Here is a 20258-nt window from a genome sequence, read left to right on the forward strand (position 1 = left end):
AAGTAGAATATTCACGTTTTTAATCTCTGTGTAGATTCTTTCGCTCAACACGTTTATGAAATTCATCCAAGTGGTTGCAAGTCACCATAGTTCTTTCATATTCACTGCTGAATACTATTCCACTATATGAATATATCACACTAAAAAATTCATTCTACTGTTGTGAACCTTTGAGTTCTTCCCATTCGGGGTGGGGGGGGGGGTGGGCGCTATTACAAATAACACCACCATGAGCATTTTTGTATGTCTCTTGGTGTAAAGGTTCAGCTGTAGTGGATAATTCCAAATAGATTCCTGAATTGGCTGTCCTAATGTACAAGCTTACCAGCCATGTGAGGGTTCCTACCCTACCTTTTCGTCCTGATTTTTGATACTTGTTAATAAGGTTGGGTGCTCAGAGGAAGCATCACCTCTGTCCTAGTGCAGATTTAATTTATTCCACCCATGGTGATTCAGCTGTCTTCTTGGACACTAGTCATTGTGACCTGCTCCCTCGCTGCAAGTGTTAGCTCTCTAGCTGGAACTGTTTTCTAGAGTATGCTGTAAACGGAGACAATTTAATAACCTATGGCAGGGCCCCAGTGTGATAATCTCATGTGTGAGTAACCACTTTAAAATCATCTTTGTATTGTTGTTGATTCATTGGTCTGAAAACAACAATGCCACAGTAAGCCATTCAGAAGGTAGAGGCACATTAAGTCTGGATGCTGTGCTGTGGTCACAGCAAAAATGAATGCTGAGGTCTTCCTGATTGGTTATGTGGTTATCATAGTGTTTGGATGGAAGTTCTAAGGATGCCAGAACTTCTGCAATGCACCACTCTAGAAGGTTAAGTGAACGGACAACAGGTGCCTAAAACTTCTGACGCGTTTCTTTTAAGTAGGTCAAATCCTTTTACGAAAGTTTCTTATAAATTTTATTTCAGAAATTCTTATAGACTATACCTGCTTTTTACTTCTTTAAGAGAAAAGCTGTGAGAGATGGTCATTTACCTTAGATAATCCTAGGTGCCAGGGACAATTCCAGAAGTACATTTGCACAATGAAATGGATCTATTACTTTAACTGGTCTCTGAAAAGTTTAGTGAGAGTGTGGAGATGGTGTGGAGAATAAAAGAGAATGACTTTTTTTTATGAGTAATAAGTATGTATCCATCATTTTTCATCTTGCCGATGTGAAGAGAAACTGAACAAACAAGTTAAACTTGTAGCCTTCAAAGAGAACCTCTTCTCCCTGCCTCCCGTACCTTAAGTGGTAAAGAAGAAAAGGCAGTGTAATCCCTAATAAACAGAAGGTTAACAGAGGCTTAATCTCCATGGTATTTCTAGCACCCAAAGTTTCTTAGATCACAGAATCCATTCTCAACCTCTTGGTTGTCTCTTTTTTTTTTCTTTCTAATGACATGAATGGTCAATTCTAATTCACCAATTTCTAATAGAGGATAAGTAGTCTTAATTACCTTTCTTCCGCACATGGAGTCATATGAAGGATGGTGCTGTCATCATTAAGTGTCTGGTGACGGAAAACAACAACAACAAACAACAACAAACCCAGTAACCTAAAAGTGAGGCTTTCATGCTCAAATCTACTGATACTGTCTTCTTACCATTAGCTTTCAGTGACATCAGTTGACTTAATTGATTTCTATAATACGTTCGGCACAACCCTGGCAATTATTTCAAGAAACGGTAGAAACCCCCTCGTTCATGGGAAAAAAGAAGGAAAGAAAGAGTGGGGTTAAGCAAGGAGGAGCAACCTGGAGTAACTTGCACATTTCACAGACGTTAAGTCAATACATGTGTAGCTGGCAGGTTCAAAGAATGGAACTTCTCATTGTGCAAGAAGAAGCAGGGGCTTCCCTGGTGGCGCAGTGGTTGAGAGTCCGCCTGCTGATGCAGGGGACATGGGTTCGTGCCCCGGTCCGGGAAGATCCCACATGCCGCCGAGTGGCTGGGCCCGTGAGCCATGGCCGCTGAGCCTGCGCATCCGGAGCCTGTGCTCCGCAACGGGAGAGGCCACAACAGTGAGAGGCCCGCATACTGCAAAAAATAAAAAAATAAAAATTGAAGCACAGGGTTATGAAATAGACAAAAGTTGCTCTAGCTCAATTCTCAAACGATCTTTTTGAGATAAGCTTATTCAATTGAAGTGATGGCAAAGGAGAATTGAGACCACAACGATTATGACACTTAAAAAAAAGCTTCTCTAAGGAACCTAAAAGACCCCGTGACACTTTAAATAGTGAGCAAATTGTGTATGTGTGTGTGTTTATGACACATATTATTATTATGATATATGGTTTTCCTGAGGAATAAGGGTGGAGGCCAAACAGCCACATAATTAATTTTAGTGTTAAATTTCCCAAAGCTATTTAAAATCCATACACGAGTATTGCTCTAATCATCAGTTGTTAATTATTATTCTCATAGGCCAAATATAAATTGCTAGAAATAATTTTAGGCTAATCCCCTTCTCTTATTTTTCACTTTAATATTTCTCTCTATGAAGTGTTTTTAGTACTTAATCACTGAATATATTTGATAATCTTGGTAAACCTGTAATTTGGGATTATGTTATTGCTTACTCTGGAAAAACTGCATTCAGACAATAGCTGCGGTTGGATTATGAAATATTCTAATTATGCTGAGTAGAGTGGAAACGATTTTTCTTCTGAATGTTTTGTAATAGTCATGTTAAACAAGTTTTGAGAGTCATTATTACTTTGTCCTTCCTAACCTCTAGCTTACTCTAAATTAAAAATGTAATTGGAATTACTGTTCTTTTTCACTCTTCCTTTTGCTATAATTAATACCTCTCTCTCTATGTATGTATATATGTATACAGAGAGAGAGAATATATATACACATACACACATATACATATAGGTACATGCACATGTATACACACACATACACACGTAACATATATTTTATAGAATTTTATTTATAGTTCTCTCTTTCTCCAAAGTAATTTATGTATAATATATTTGGATCTCTAAGCAATTTTTTATGTGGATGAAGTATCATCATCAGATACATACAGGCCTCATAGACCCACCATGAGACAATAAGTGAGCAGACATTTTACGTTATTCCAGAGGGTAAAACTAAGACCAGAAGCTAGAAATTATTGAAAGCAGATTTCAGCACAATAGTGATCATTGCTTTCTCCCAGTTAAACACACAAAGGGCTTCTTGATAGGGAAGCGAGGTCTCTATCACCAGAAGGATTTAAATAAGAGACTGTATTTATTTGTATTAAGGGAATCTTTTTTTTTTTTTTGGAAGTAATGGATATGTTTATTACCTTGATTGTGGTGATGCTTTCAAGGGTGTATGCATAGGTCCAAACTCATCAAATAATATACATTAAATATGTGACTTTTTTTTTGTATATCAATTATACCTCAATAAAGTTGTTCAAAAAGATTGAATAGGAAGGGCGCATTCCAGAGGTGAACAATGTCCTAGAGACTGGGGAATCAGAAGCCGCTCCTGGGTGCCTAGAGTGGTCCTATTAGGACAGAGTGAAGGGTACAATAGGCAAGTGCTGTGGGAGAAGGTTCTTTTGGGTCACCTTGACAGCAAGCTTAACTTCTGCCTAACTGGATGCACAATACTGTGAAAGTGCTACTTGGAAGAATTTAATGATTGCCCATGTACAACCTAAATCTTTGGTCTGTAGTTACTATTTACGATTCACCCAGCCTCTTGTATGCTATAGATTGCTCTGCGCAACTGGAAATCTGGCTTCTTCTCAGATAATAAATGATATTGAAATTTCTGATAAATGAGAGCTCATAAAGATCTATCACAGTGGCTTTTCTGACCACTACTTTGGTTGGGATTTGGTGTGCATACCACAAATACTTTGCTTGCTTTTGGCAAAATGGCTCTAGAAATTCAATAACTATAACAGGTCATTAGTTTTATTTTGATGAATAATATTTTGGCTTGGATGAGACCAAAAAAAAAAAGAAAATTCTCCTACCTTCATTTTTTTTTAAACATCTTTATTGGAGTATAATTGCTTTACAATGGTGTGTTAGTTTCTGCTTTATAACCAAGTGAATCAGTTATACATATACATATGTCTCCATATCTCTTCCCTCTTGCATCTCCCTCCCTCCCACCCTCCCTATCCCACCCTCTAGGTGGTCACAAAGCACCGTGCTGATCTCCCTGTGCTATGCGGCTGCTTAATGGACTTACATTGAAGTCGAAGGCATCTACAATTCCTGCAAACTTGAAGATTTTAAGGTTCTCCTTTAGTTCTGAATTCAAGTCACACGTCCCTATTCAGAAGTGGAACTATATAACTTTAAAGGATTTACTTATAATACGTCTGTTCAACTAATAACAGCTAATCGGGCAGAGATCAGGTCCGACCGGAAATTACTGCCAAAATGTGCAAATAAAAATGCTATGACTTGGGTGTGGGCACCAGAGATCAAGTTTTACTTCTGAATATGCATAACTGACTTGAACTAGTTCGATTCCCTCAGAGCACCCAGGCCTTAAGGCTTGGGGTTGTGAAAGTCAGCGTGTGAAAGAACTGGAGCCTTGCTCTAGGAAACGAGGAGTTCCTGCCACTTGCTCAGGAAAGATGAAAGCAAAAGGAAACTTGTTACATTCTTCACAAGATTCATGTGTACTGGAAAGTGATTACTAAAAGGTTTGTTGAATTCTCAAGCGATTTTTATCTTGTTTACAATTCTGACTAATATCTCCACTTGCTTTCAAACGAGATATTAGGCAGTTATGATGTTCTGTTCTGTAATGGAGCCCAACTTCTGTTTCTATAAATATATCTCAGAAGTGATCATGTCAACCAAAATGCAAAAATACAATACAATGGAGAGACAGTCAATTTGAAAACAATCTTTTTTTTTTTTTTTTTTTTTTGTATAGTAAGTGGCATAAGGTGACTTTCATATAGTAAGTAACGTTCAAAGAGACACTGGTAAGTGACATTCTTTCCTGTTTCCGGAAGCTGGCCCTATTCTAGAATAGTAGATGAGAAGGGAGTTTCAGCATCTATTTCAGTTTAAGGTTGCAAGACAAGTTTAAGGCTTCAGTTGCAAGATTGGTTTGGGGCTGTGACTTCTCAGAGGATTTGTTATGGTACCTTTATCTGTCTTTCTTGACTGACTAGAGTTTTTATTACTTTGTATGATGTGCTGCTAATATAGCTGCAGAAGTGATACTATTTTATATTGTGCAACAAATGCAATAAAACTTGTCCTAACAGAGCCATATTCTCCCCCCTAGGATCCACCTCTAATTTCTATGGAAAGACAGAGGTATCAGAGGATGTGTGGGAAAATCATTAAGCTTTGCTTCTGAGTCTCTTCTTGCAAAAGAGGATGTCGATGACACGAGAAAGAGAACACAGCAGGATTTTCTGGTCCTTACCAAGCCTGGCCAGGGTGGTGGAGAACCCCTGTTGTGAGTCGTACACTGGCAGATTGTCCTATGCAGGTTGTGTATCTCACCACATGAGACAACCTTAGGGACGGCCAAGTGTCTGTTTATGGTTCACTTGGCGATGCACTAACTCTAAAACAAAGGGAGAGCTGGGTACTGGTGTGGGTTGCTTCACAATCTCTAACCCAGTATTTCCTAAACAAGGTCTTTCTAATCTGAGCACAGGTTACCTCAGGTGGCTTTGTGGCATTTGGCACATTAGTTTTAAACAGGATGGATCATTAGTACACCCACCTTGTTGCTGCCAAAGAGATGACCTGTTCAAACGAACACACCAACAAACAAACAATCAAAAATCTAGAGTTTCCAGATATAATTGAAAGCAATTAGGACGGATGATATACGCAGCTCAACCCCCGCAAAAGACTCTGTGGTAACTTCCTGGAAAATTCACTTCATGTTATCAAATGAATTTATCTGATATTTTCAAAGACATTTAATCCTTGAGAGTTTTCAGAATGTGTTGAAAAATTTTACTAAATGTTGATTAAATTAAAAAAATATATATGAATGCAGTTCCTTAACTGGTGTAAGCTTAGGTGACAAACTCCTTGAAGACAAGGACTACAACCTATTCCACATAATTGTTAGGTGGTCTAAAAACGCAGGGTGACTTGAATCAAAGGAGTCTGTCATGAGCTTGCCTTTCATTTGCGGGTAAGCAGAGCAGTGCGCACATGACATATTTGTGTAAGGTCAGGTGAAGAGAGAAGGACTGACTATGCCTCACAGCCTTTCTTCCCTCCTGTAAGGCAACCTTCAGGTTTTACATTAGATGATACTAGAGTCCCATGATAATGTCATACTTGAAATTTAGGCTTTGGAACTGCCTGATAGGTGAGAATTACATTTCACAACTCTTCATCCAACATCATTCAATTTGAGATACTTGGAGTGAAAGAGAGTACTGTTTATAATTACAACAGGACAACAAGCATCAGACAGACCTGTCCCAAGGCTAACTGGGACCCACAAGCACCATATCTTGCACTGTGCCAAAAACACTGTTCAGTTCTGCTAATCTATCAGGGCAGAAAGGCCATTAGGAACCTCAGCTTTGTCCTGAGGGATTAACTATTATTTTGAAGCTACAAGATAGATGACAAGACATGAGATTTGTGACACAAGTATTCTTTAGCCACATTCTAAGATAGAGCCAAACCAAGATCATGGTTTCCCTCAATGATAACACCCACTCAGCTCCCAGTTCCTGTAGGAAATCATGGCGTTTAGCCAACCTAGAGAACAGAAGGTGGTTCGTTGGAAACTCAGATTGGTTTCTCATTATTAAAAGTGAGTCATTCAACTGAGAAACTATTGCTGTAAAGGAGGAATTCAGGAACACAAGAGGCAAGACAACATGGGGAAAAAGCATGGGAGAATAAAGCAAACATTTCACTACATGCTGTTCAATTTATAACTTTAAGTTTTATATAACTTAAGGGTGTAAATTGAAGTGGGCAGGCGAACAGACCCAAGCACTGGCATCACCTGGGAGTTCATTAGAAATGCATGATCTTATGCCCAGAGACTTACTAAATCAGATTCTGTGTTTTTAACAAGACCCCCTGGTGATTTGCATACTAAAATTCGAGAAGTAATGCTTTATAGTGATCACTTTGCTTTTCCTCCTCCTTCTTGGATTCATCTGGGCATGTACTTAGAGAAGACTCAATGGTCTGAACACGGATTGCTTTGTATAATCTCTGCAATGATTCATTTAATGTGGTGCTCTTTCTTTTTCTACCAGCTGTGTGCTTCTAGGCCACCAAGGCTTGCTGTCCTAGGAAATGATTATACATTATAACTAACTTTGTGGAATGTACATTCATCTATACAAACTGCAGCTGGGAACTTGTCTTAAGCAAAATTACACGATATACACCAACAGTATGTGTGCGATTGTGGAAGCTGACAAGCTACTAACACTTATCAAAGAAAACCTGCGAGAAATACTCCGTTTTACCACTAGGTGGAAATAGAGTAATTTTGAGTGTGTTTTTCAGGGCTATCAACTACTGCAGGAGTACTTCATAAACTGAAAGGATTCTAAGATATTAATTAGTCTAATCCTTACCTCCTTAATTCCATAGATGAGAAAACTGAGGTTTAAAGATATTAAAGAAAATTGCATATAACTAGTAGTCTACTAGAGCCACTGGGGGAAGAGTCGTTAGTAATTCAGGATTCTTCAACCATTTTCATCTACAAGAATAATGTGTTATTATCCTCCAGCATGAAGGAACACATGATGTGACACCTATACTGTCTCTGTGCTGCCACTAAAACTAATGACCAGCACAGTTCCTTCTGTTTGTAAGGATAGGCTAGGATAAAAGTGTAGTCCCTTGTTCCTTGTATTGTAATGGAATTAATCTCAGTCAAGTGATAATTCTCCTCCCTTTTTCCAATGAAGAGATACTCAACCATCCCGTGGACTGAAAAAAATGCACAACCTAAAAACTGAGAATTATGTTTTATTCAGCTGACTTTCTGAGGACTTAAGCCTGGGATATAGCCTCTCAGATAGCTCTGAGGGACTGCTCCAAAGAGGTAAGGGAAGAGCCAAGATATAGAGGAGTTTGTGCCGGTAAAAAACAAACAAACAAACAAAACCATGTAGTTGAATATCAAAAGATTACTGCTAAACACAAAAGAACAGACATCTCGAGTTAATGATTTTAGTGCTTTTCTTTGTATGGGCTCATTGAAATTATTCTTTTGCCATGCACCTTAACTACTTAGGGCCAAGATGCTGTTTTCCCTCCATCCTGAATCCCTTCAGAGCACACATGGGGGCGGCTTTGTGGCCACAGCAACATCCTCTGTTTACTGAAATAGCAGGCGATGTTCTTTGTCCACAGTCCCGTAAAGTCATACAAGACTTTAATCAGATCTGTTTTCACAACAGTTTTGGTTTTTACACTTATACTGGGTTCAAGTTAAGTAGTCTAGAACAGGACTTTAATTAGCAGGTTAAGCAAGTACTCAATGTTTTTCAGAGCTTGTAATCCATTACTAGTATTCTTAAGAAAGGAAGGGAATCTGAATTTTAGGCTTGAGGTCCCTTAGAAATAATTGACTTCAATCTCTCTCTGTATTTGTAATAGGGATGAGAGGCATCAGAGAACAAGGGATTAAGTGTGTTGCCCGCAGTAGCAGAGCAATCACAATGCCCTTCCTCTTTGTTCCATGAGAGACAGTAACAGGCATTTGGGCCTATATCTCTTATGTTTGTTGATGTGTTTTAACCACGAAAGGATTGTTTCCACTTGTCAACTCAAAAAAATGCACAACCTAAAAGTTGAGAATTACGTTTTATTTGATGGAGTTTCTGAGGACTTAAGCCTGGAAGACAGCCTCTCTGATAGCTCTGAGGGAATGCTCCAAAGAGGGAATGGAGGAGCCAGGATATAGAGGAATTTTTGCAACAAAAACCAGATAGAGCACCAGAAGACTACTGTTAATTAAAGAAAACCAGACATCTCAAGTTAAAAAATTTAACGTTTTTCTATATATGGGAAGATGCAACAGTCTGGGATCACACCTTTGATATGTGCCTTAACTATCTAGGGCCAGTATTTTGCTTTTTTCCATCCTGAATCCCCTCAGGGCGCACAGTCAGGACGCTGCTGTGGCTGAGGGCTTGATGGTTGCAACATCCTTTGTTTACTGATGTGGCAGGGACATTTTTCACCTACACACTCATCACATCAGAGAGTGTGCTTGAAAGTTAAGTTTTGGGTAATGCCTCTGGTATAGAAACAATTTAAGTACTTGAGTATTTAGTGCTATAGTGCCAATTTCCTTCGATATTTCTATAGCATGGTTGACTATGATAATCTAAAAATTAGTATTCCGGTACTGAGTCCTGGCTATTATTACCATATTCTATACAACAATGGACAAAACCTGCTGAACTAGCACATTAGGAAGGCAAGTCCAAACACATAGGAACTGTTTCTCCAGGAGGAGGGGCAGTGGGCTGCGCTAAGTGTCTGGAAGCCAGCACTTGCTTTGCTGAGCAAATGATGCACTCAGCTGCCCTCAGAATGTGAATGTTTGCTGAGCAGTAGAGCCTCAGGTGTGTGATGTACTGGCCCTTAGTGGCACAACTGCATGGCCTGAGTCACTCATTATTTATTTATTTATTTGTTTGTTTGTTTGTTTGCGGCACGCGGGCCTCTCACTGCTGTGGCCTCTCCTGCTGCAGAGCACAGGCTCCGGACGCGCAGGCCCAGCGGCCATGGCTCACGGGCCCAGCCGCTCCGCGGCATGTGGGATCCTCCCAGACCGGGGCACGAACCCGTGTCCCCTGCATCGGCAGGCAGACTCTCAACCACTGCACCACCAGGGAAGCCCTGAGTCACTCAGTATTAAAATGGTACCACAAGGAAAACTGGGATGACCCTAAAATTAGGGCAGGAACTTGAAAGGGCTACAGTGCAGGGGAGTAAATGTCCTGAGGCACGCGGGGAGATGACAAACCAAGCTCAGATTTCAGTTTGTTAAGGAAGGTACAAGAGCTAGTGTCTCGGAATAGTTCAGGGGACTATAGCCTCTACTCTTTTTTTTTTTTTTGCGGTACGCGGGCCTCTCACTGTTGTGGCCTTTCCTGTTGCGGAGCATAGGCTCCGGACGCGCAGGCTCAGCGGCCATGGCCCACGGGCCCAGCCGATCCGCTGCATGTGGGATCTTCCTGGACCGGGGCACGAACCCGTGTCCCCTGCATCGGCAGGCAGACTTTCAACCACTGCGCCACCAGGGAAGCCCAGCCTCTACTCTTAATCCCTTGAGGAGGAGAGTGAACCAGAGGCAGTCAGCTGTGGACCTATTTCACAAGGTCTAGAGTGAGAAGGATCTGGACAGACATTCTGGTTCTGCCACTCTGCAAACTTTCCCTGCCTTGTTTCTCTTTCAGAAAGTTGGGATAATATTCTTCAGCAAAAATCTAGTGGAGATCAGTTAATGGATATAAGGGAGCCAGGAAGTACGGCATCCAGCAAGGAGACCCTGAGTAAATAGACCTTATGCCCACCAAGCTGGCTACCCTCTCTCTGTGGCAACTTCCCCACCTCATCCCAACTCACTCCCACAGAAACCCAGGAGCACAAAGTAAGATACTGCGACAAGCACACTTTGAAAAGTATCACGTTCTACATACAAACACAGGGTATTATTATGATAAAAGGTGAAGAGGAAAAGCACTGGAATCTAAAGACTTGGGAGCCTGAGGGGAAACTGAAAATATAAATAATAAAACATACTTGAATGAGAACATTTAGTAGCAGTGGCAGTCACTTAAGCTGATACCTGCTACAGAGTCTGAGTTTGGAAAACCAACTTCCTGGGACATCTCCATCCACCCAGCACTTTCTGATAAAATGGTCTAACTCAACTCAGGTATACACACATCCCGAGGCCCCATTTGGTCCGGGAGTGGCCTGAGGGTGGGGAGAACGGGTTGTCTCAGGAGGGTGTGGGATGAGGGTTTGCCCCCTGTCTGCGAGCAGCGACTAGTGAGGCCAAGAAGTTTATCAATCGATCAATCAAACTACCGATCAATCAATTCCTGCCATTGGAGCGGAGCGAAGGCTAATCGATTCTTTGGGGGTGTTTTGAACGGAAGAGGGGCGGCAGCTTGACGTGGGATCGTTGGGCCAGGTCCGCCGGTAGCCCCTCTGGCTTCCTGGGCGTAAGGAGGCGCGGGAACGTGCAGGGGCTGGCGTCCGGTGTGGCGTGGGGCGCGCCGGGCGAGTCCCTGCTTGCAGGAGGCGCCGGAGGAGTCCTCGCGGCCGGAGCAGGTGGAGCGGGTTTGCCTGTCTGGACCCCCGGAGCGAGGCCCGGAGGCGGGGGGCGGGAGGGCGGGCGGGCGAGGCGCTCCTCTCATTGGCCGCCGGGCGCCGCCCTGCGCGCGCTCCGCCTTTATAAAGCAGCTGCGGTGGCCTGGCGTCCGCACGCCAGGTTCCCGGCGCCCGACCCTCCTTCGCTTTCTCTGCACGCTCGCCCGCCCGCCCGCGCCCACCATGGCCACCATTCAGCAGCTGGTAGGAAAATGGTGCTTAGTAGAGAGCAAAGGCTTTGACGAATACATGAAGGAAGTAGGTGAGGTTCCCCAGCATGCGGCGCTGCAACGTGGCACGTGTATGTCTGTCTGTCCCTAGGTCCCCTTCGGCGCGCTGGGCTCAGAGGCTGGGCGTGCTTGGCTGCCTATCCCCGACCCCGTTATCCTCTTCCACCTCCGTCACGGGCGAGCGGCGGGGAGAGCGTGGGCCTCTCGGTCTGCCCCGCTCTCTGCTGCTTTCCCCTGGGCGCCACCGCACTTGCTCCCTGCCTTTAGCGCGCTCACCCCCCCTCCCACCCCAAACTTCACTTCTTTCGACCCCTCCAGGCAACCCTCTTAACTTTCCCTATTTTTCTTCCTCCACCACTCGTCCTCCCTAATCCTGCCCCCGTCCTCCCACTCGCACTCGCTCCGTCGTGGCCCCACCCATTCGCCTTGCCCACACTGCCGCATCTTTGTTCCTAGATGGCGCGCGGGGTCCCCTCCCTCTTCTCCATGGGGACGCGGTTTCTAGCAGACACCCTTTAGAGGGTCTGAACCGGGCTACTGCTTCAGCTTCCATTCCGCTCTCGGCTGCATCTCCCCTACCCGCGGTCCCACCCACCCACCCTCTCCGGGTGCGCCGGGCCCTTTGGGTTGGCACAGCTCCCCGGGGAGCATCGGGGCATCCTCGCCTCCGCGCCCCAGAGCGGCGCTCAGAGGCGTGGCACTGGCGGCGCTGTCCTGTTGGCGGGTGGCCTGTGGGAGGAGCGCAGTGAGGTTGACTGTGCCCGGGGATGGGGAGGCAGTGCAGCGCGGCCCTGGCCTCTGCATCTAGAGCGTGGAGGGCAGGGAGGCTTTGTTGGGAAACCGCGGTCAGAAACTGCCGGTCTCTCCTGCGGCTGCTTTCCTACCACATCCAAGATGGCTGTGGCTTTGCAGAAGGCACTTGACTTATTAAAAGCCTTCCAAGGAAGGATGAGTCTCTGTAGGAAGATTCAAGTTGTCACTCAAAATAGTGCTGAATTTTCTCCTGTCTTTTTCCTGAGCCGGTGACAACGATTGAATGCTGGTTGAGACACTGGGTAGACTGGCAAACAAAGATGAACCTTTGTCACACGCCCCTAGGAAGTGGGATGGTGAAGCATGGCAAAGATCCTATCTGAGACAACTGCTGGGACTGGGGGATGCTTTAGAAGCCGCCCTCCCACAAATGTTAACATGACTGCTTTCTGGTGCAGAAGTCGCTACAAAGACCTAGGCCCTGAGGTACTGCAGAAACACACCTTCACTAACCTTTATGCAAGACAGTGGCTGCTTAAGGCTGGTTCTGTGGTGACTCTTGAGTGTCTTTACGAGCCTGTGAGTAAAGCCACCTAACGTACTCAAATCGAAGAAACACATTTGTGTTTGTTCACATGTGTGAGGACCGGAGAAGGCTGTTTCTCTGCCCATTGAAAGCGAATGTGTTTATCAGATGGCTGGTTTCCAGAGTTCTGGAGTCATGAAGGTTGTCAAGACTCAATTCATTAGAAAGCAATCAAGGTGTAGGAAGAGCAGAGCCCTTTATTTGTCCAAAGTGAGAATAACTAATGACTCTAACGAAACAAGGCACCAGCCTTGAGCTGGCCAAAGAGAAGTCTTCACAGGGACATTTCAAGCCTGGCTGAGTGTTCATCATCAAGTCAGTTACTCTGTTTAGGTTGTAATCTCCTCATTTGTGAAACCGAGATTTTGCCTAGAACTAAGTTTCCTACTAAATGTTAACATTAAGGGGAAATACACAGATTATAAATTAAATATATCAATACAGTAATTGAGTTAACAGCTCTGAAATATTTACTCTGTTTGAGGATAAGATTTTTCCTGTTTGCCAGCATTATGATTGTGCAGTTAACTCTTAAAACTTTGTGTAATTTGCGTATCTCAGGATCAATGTTGATTTTGTATAGTCTGCTAATCAAATATTTATCAGGGGCCTTTTATGTGCCAGACTGTGTGCTGGAGTCATAGAATACAATGGTTAGCAGAACTGAGGAAATTGTAGTTCGGATATCTTCCCTAACTTTCTGAAAGCCAGCAGAGCGTGGTGGCTGAGCTATTTGGAGGCCCACGGCCTGCCTGCATTGTGGGTTCACAGCCCCCTCCCTCCCTAGCTGAATGAGCTTGAGTAAATTACATCAGTGCCTCACCTTCTCATCTGTAAAATGGAGACAGTGTATTCACCTTCCACAAGGTTGTCATAAGGCTGCCATGAATAATATATGTCAAGTATGAGCACAAAATATGTGTTCACGGTTGTTATTGATAAGTGAATAGGTGAAAATATGCACAGCACAGTGATTACAATTGAATTGCTGCTTTTATTATGTAAACTATAACTTTGGTCCTCCTGTTGTTTAACATGATATAACATTCTGCAGGAGTGGGGCTAGCTCTGCGAAAAATGGGTGCAATAGCCAAACCGAACTGTATCATCACTTCCGACGGCAAAAACCTCACCATAAAAACTGAGAGCACTTTGAAAACAACACAGTTTTCCTGCAACCTGGGAGAGAAGTTTGAAGAGACTACAGCTGATGGCAGAAAAACTCAGGTCAGTCCTAACTTATAATATCACAGAAGCTTCTAGAATGATAGATTCTCTTAATAACAGTCTTACTGCTTCCAGGCAAGAACTTAATGAAAAAGCCACAAGTTGTTTTATGAATTGAGTTGTGACAAATTAGTGAAAGTACCAGCTTCACAACAGAGTCTATTTTGTAAAAATAGTTTAAGGGACACAAGAAAGAGTGCGTATCCCTTATGTGCATCTAGATTGAAAAGCATAAACTGTATTATGAATGAAATCATTATGGGCTAATGAAGTAGACTCAGAAGGGAAAAGATGAAAAAATGTTGGTTAAGGAGGTTATGAGTCACAGAAACTCTCTTTTATTGTGCTTTGGAAGATTAAAAAGTATACTTTATTTTGGCAGACTGTCTGCAACTTTACAGATGGCGCATTGGTTCAACATCAGGAATGGGATGGAAAGGAAAGCATAATAACAAGAAAAGTGGAAGATGGAAAATTAGTGGTGGTAAGTGTCTGACATCTTATATCTTATTGGGCTTCTTGTTTGAACTCATAGTTCACATAGGTGTTCTGTATCACTGATCATGAGCAGAACTAGGTTTGGAAAGAAAAACACTGCAAAGTAACAAGGTAAATACAAAACACTAATAACTAAGAAAGCCCTTTGTAGAGATAGAGAAGTGAGATGATGAACTAGAGGATGTAGCAGGAGCTGGGTTTAGTCCATGCTCTGCTGCTACATTTACAGTTCAGGCACACTTCAGAGATATCGCAGGTTCGATTCCAGACCACCGCAATAAACTGAGTATCACAATAAAGTGAGTCATGTGAATTTTTTGGTTTCCCAGTGCATATAAGTTATGTTTATACTATTATGTTAAGTGTGCAATAGCCTTATGTCTGAAAAAACAATATACATACCTCAATTAAAAAAATACTTTATTGCTAATAACTGCCCCCAAATTACAATAGTAATACCAAAGATCACTAATCACTGATCACCAAAACCAATATAATAATAATGAAAAAGTTTGAAATATTGTGAGAATTACTAACATGTGACACAGAGACAGGAAGTGAGCAAATGATGTTGGAAAAATGGCGCCAATAGACTTGCTCAATGCAGGGTTGCCACAAACCTTCAATTTGTAAAAAAATGTCTATATATTCTTAGGCATACGTTTTTCTGCTTCTTGAATATGAGGAACAGTATTTGCTGAGACTGAATGAATAGTTTAGATATTGCAAATCAATATTTAGTTTTCAGTTAAGCATATGCACGTCATAAGCAAAGTAACAGGTTCTAGCTTTTCAAACCCAGGAATCCTAAAGTGCATTTTCTTCGTCTATGAAGTAGGTTACAACGTTTTGTAGGATTGTGTTCCTAGCATTTAACTATCACCATTGCTCTGTGATGTAAGACTAACCTGACTCTTCTAATATCACTCTTTCTCCTAGGTATGTACCATGAACAATGTCACCTGTACTCGGGTCTATGAAAAAGTAGAGTAAAAATTTCATCATCATTTCGGATAGGAAGCTGAGAGGATGAACAAGCTCAGTTCAATGAGCAAATCTCCATACTGCTTTTTTTTTCATTACTGTGTTCAATTATCTTTATCACAAACATTTTACTTTAACTATTTCAAAGTGTTGGTTTAATTAGGATCATCTCTTTGGTTAGTAAATAAATCTGTTTGTGCTATACCAGTTTTGCATGTTTTTTTTAAGCTTTATAGGAATTTAGTGATGAGTTTTAACATTTATGAATGGAATAAATTCTGGGGTAGCATTGAGGTTACCATATTGAGATTATATTTTAGTAATTTATATGTAGAGCTACTTCTGTGGCAAATAAACTACCAATCATTAATCTTGCCCTATGCTATTTGAACTTTGTATCAACTCAAGGATCTTAAATTTGTGGCAGAGACTGTTCTCATTGAAAAATAGCTACATAAATAAACTTTATAATTTAAATATTAGAATAAAGGTTAAATCAGCATCATTGACTAATAATCATACTTTTAATAGCGTGCTTATAACTATTACTCAGGAATTCTGAGCCAGAAATTCATTTAATAAACTTTCTGAGGACCTACCATGTGCCAGGCAATCTTCCAGAGGTTAAGGTATATCTGAACACAAGGACAAATCATTGCACTCACTGTGACAAGAAACACTCAGCTTTGAAAGCACATAGTGTGGTCATTAACAAAAGCCGTAAAAGTAATTGAGCTCTGAATGAAATACTTGTGTGTATATATAAAGAATAACTAGAATTCTAGTGACTCCTGTCCTATTTCTCAAGCCAAATAACAAATATCTGCATTCACATTTGGAGAAATTCCTATAGGCACTGGGCTAAAACTATGTATATGATCCTCAGAGCAATACTTAGGGGAGCTAGTAACATTATCTCTATGCTGCAAATAAGAAAATAGGTTTTTGACTACCTAACTTGTTCAAGGACATAGGAAGCAGGAGAGTTGGAGTGGGAACCTACAACTCGTGGAGTCCACTCATTACTGGTCAATCATTCTACAGCACTGCCTCTTCTCAGTGGTATAAAGATCTTGAGTTTAAAGTACCTAAATGTAATAACTAAGACTTTTCTGAAACTACTCTCTATGCACTGAAATATTAGCTGGCAAGAATCTTTAATTACTGAAAGCTAGCAGTCAATGAAAGAGTTGGACTCACTGATACCCTAGCTCTGTGTTGTCCAATATATAGCTGTAGCCCCAGGTGGCTGATGAGCACTGGGTAAGTAAAATACACATAAGATTTAAAGAACTTTATACCAAAAAAAAGAAAAAGGAAAACACCTCTGATTTTTTTTTATATTGATTACATGTTGAAATCATATTTTTGGATACAGTTGGTTACCTAAATATTGTATATTAATCAAATAATTTTACCTGTTTCTTGTCTTTTTTAATGTGGCTAGGTAATACCTAAAAATTACATGTGCTAAAAAAAATTACATGTGCTGGCCTTTTTTTTTTTTTTGGTCCATATTTTTAGTTGGACAGTGCTGTTCTAGACTTCCTTTTCTATTTGAATTTCATCTTGTGTATTTTCGTCTCCATACTAGAGTTCCTCTTTCATCCCCCTTTTCCCGTTCTAATAATAGTGTACATTTATATGACTCCCTGAACCAAACACTGGGCCAAATACTTTTAAGAGTTTTATAATTCTCAGAACCACCCTAAATGATGTGTATTAACAATTGTTTTCTGCATTACTCAGATGAGGAAACTAAGTCTCAGGGTCTAGGTAATGATACCAAGCCATACAGCTAGTACGAGTCAGAACAGATTGGAGCACAAGTTCATCTGACTAAAACCTGTGCAACCAGTACCATGTTCTAATGTCTGTATTGCTTCAGTTTATGGACAGTGGAGTATTACTAGAGGAAGGGTAGACCCATGTTTCTTCCATGGGGGGAGTTGTTGACATTTTGGGTGAGAGAACTTTTCTTCATTGTGCTCAGCTGTGGCAAGTCGGTGTCCTAAGATCATTGCCACAAAATGCCCATGGCACCCATCAGTCTACCCCAAACACCCTATACATTTCCAGATGTCTTCTAAGGGTATGGTAGCATACCTAGTTGAGAAACAGTGGGTAGAACAAGAACAAATGTAGCTCAACTTCATCTTATCTAGTGTCAATCAAACCCTTCTTTCTGCTAAGCAATCCTTAACATCAATTCACCCCTTATCAAAAGGTATAAACTAGTGCCTTCATTGACTATTTTTATTTTCTCTTAACTGGTAGTATGTTAGAATGTATTCTGTTTAGTTCTACAACACACTGCATGTATTGGAAGTTTCACTCCCTGAGTTTCACCCAGGTCTATCAGATCTCCTGTTTTCTTCTCTATGCTTCAGCACTTTATTGCTGGTAACTTATTGGACATTTCCCTATAGATGTCACATTTAATTTCAAACTGGTTTAATCTCTCTAAAATTTAGTGTGATGATTTAAGTGTTTGGGCTTTGGAAGTAGACAATACTGGAATCCAATTCTGGCTCTACCCTTTTAAGAATTGTGTGACTTAGGGCAGGGTTACTTAACTCCTCTGAACTGTAGTTATACCGTTTGTAAAAGATACAACATTGCCTGACTTGTAGAGTTGTTTTAAATGTTAAATGAGATAACGTAGGTAAAGCACTTCACATAGGGCCCAGCACATAGTAAAGGCTTAATGTCTCTCCAGTACTGCCCAACAGAACTTTCTGCAGTGATGGAAATGCAGTGTATCATCTGCACTATTCAACACATCGGCACTAGCCCCGTCTAGGTGGGTATGGAGTACTTTAAATACGGCGAGTGCAACCGAGGAATTGAATTTTAAATTTTATTTAATTTTCATTAATTAAAATGTAAATTTAAATACATATGGTCAGTAACTGCTGATTTGGACAGCACAGAATGGTAACCTCATGTTTTCCAAAATCAGGTTTCTTATTTGGTTCCAAACCTATTCCTCTTGTGGTATTGTTCATCTCAATCCATGGGAATGTTATTTTTCTAGATCTCTAGCTAAATGCTTTGGAGTCATCTTTAATTCCTTTCTTTCTTTCCCATGCTATAGCTAATCCACTAGCAAATGATTTCAGCTTTACTCTCAGAAAGTATCTAGAATTCAAGTACTTCTCACCTCTTCCACAGATACCACCGTGATTCAGACTCCACCGTTCTCTCTCCCCTGATCTCCCTGTTTGCATTTTTATTCTTCCAGAGCTATCATTTTAAAATACACATTTAAACATGTCACTCCTCTGGTGAGAATCCTCCACTGGCTTCTCATTTCAGAGTAGAAGCCAAAGTATTTGCAGAGGTCTTACATGATCTTGCCACTCCTCATTTTTTCTCCTTTCACTCTCTTAGCAAATATTCCCTTCCAGTAGACCACTGTTGACACAGCTGTGCTCCTGCCTCAGGGCCTTTGCACCTATTGTTGCCACTGCCTGGAACAATCTACCTTCTGAAATCTGCTGCCCAGGCTTTCTCTGCTTTCTCACTTCCTTTAAGTCTCTTCTCAAATGTCACCCTAGCAGTGAGTCATCCCCAGAGTGTATATTTGCTACCACCCCTCCCGCATACTCTGTATTCCCCTATGCTGCCCTTGCCCTTATCACCAGTCCTGACTAACTATATGTTTACTTTGTTTTTCGGTTAAAAAAAATTTTTTTTTTGTGGTTATTATCTGTCTCTCTCCCTGGAAAGTAAGCTCTATGAAGAAGGGGCTTTGTTTTTATCGCATTCTCTATCACTCACCTAGGAAACAACCTAGCACATAGAAGATGCTCAATAAATATCTGTTAAATGAATAAATTCATTAATAAATTAATGGCTCTTCTGTGGCTATTTAACATATTTTAATATTATTTAAGACCCTTTATGATTTTGCTTCAATTTATGTTATTTTTTTAAACCATATTTCTTACCTTTGTACAAATCATTCAACTTAATTAGGTCATTTACTTACCCCAGAGGTAGTGTACTTGATGACTGTAGAATATGAATGTTTGAAATAGGAAGTAAGGAACTCAGTCTAGTTTCTGAACTGGCATGCTGTGACACTCTGCCTCACCAGGAACTAGGCTGCCCGATTGTGATCAACATTTAAATCTTATTTTACTGCAGCTGAGTATTCTGCCAACAGGCAATGTCTGTCAAACAGAACTTGACCTGAGTTGTTTGTGGAGCGTGGTCCAGATTAGATACAATTTACCACAAGTCAAATGATTTAACATAAGTCAAATTCTCACCAAAGAAAAATGTACAGGCAAGAGATGACAACTTTCAGATTATGTCCTTGAGTGCTGCGAGGGCATTGACTGTTCTCTTCAAGCAGAATGAGTGCCTAAGGATGCAGGGTTATTGGCGCATCACACCTGTGACGTCTTTCTAGGCAATATGTGGCTTTTCTCTATGCTAGTATAATTATGTTTCATTTATTGCTAATTTAGTGGTTTCTTGAGTCTTAATCTCATCAACTGTTTTCTCAAAATTCTGGTATTTGAAATTATTCTAGGACCATAAAATGATTGAGAACCATGTTTTTAGCACCTAGATTTTAGTTTTGCTAGGTCAGTTGAGGCTCTTACTCAATTCTTGCTGCTTATTAATTAATGATTATTAA

General features: G+C 41.2%; 1 protein-coding gene across 2 annotated transcripts; it reads left to right on the forward strand.

Annotated features, from left to right (window-relative positions):
• Positions 1–11436: 11436 nt before the first annotated feature.
• Positions 11437–15814, forward strand: FABP5 (fatty acid binding protein 5). 2 transcript variants are annotated; one of them, XM_081258794.1, is made up of 4 exons: positions 11437–11591; positions 13953–14125; positions 14508–14609; positions 15563–15814. In XM_081258794.1, exons 1-4 carry the CDS (start codon positions 11513–11515, stop codon positions 15614–15616), a joined length of 408 nt encoding a protein of 135 aa, XP_081114920.1. In that variant the 5' UTR covers positions 11437–11512; the 3' UTR covers positions 15617–15814. The 2 variants fall into 2 exon arrangements, with proteins under 2 accessions (XP_081114920.1, XP_081114921.1); XM_081258795.1 differs by lacking the exon at positions 11437–11591 and adding an exon at positions 12581–12614.
• Positions 15815–20258: the final 4444 nt, after the last annotated feature.

The sequence above is a fragment of the Mesoplodon bidens genome (assembly GCF_964165515.1).
Source record: "Mesoplodon bidens genome assembly, chromosome: 16".
Classification (NCBI taxonomy): Eukaryota; Metazoa; Chordata; class Mammalia; order Artiodactyla; family Ziphiidae; genus Mesoplodon; species Mesoplodon bidens.

Coding starts and splice junctions, on each gene's coding strand:
- FABP5 (XM_081258794.1), top strand. CDS start 11,513: ATGGCCACCATTCAGCAGCTGGTAGGAAAATGGTGCTTAGTAGAGAGC. Junction 11,592..13,952: donor CGAATACATGAAGGAAGTAG/GTGAGGTTCCCC, acceptor AACATTCTGCAG/GAGTGGGGCTAGCTCTGCGA. Junction 14,126..14,507: donor CTGATGGCAGAAAAACTCAG/GTCAGTCCTAAC, acceptor TTATTTTGGCAG/ACTGTCTGCAACTTTACAGA.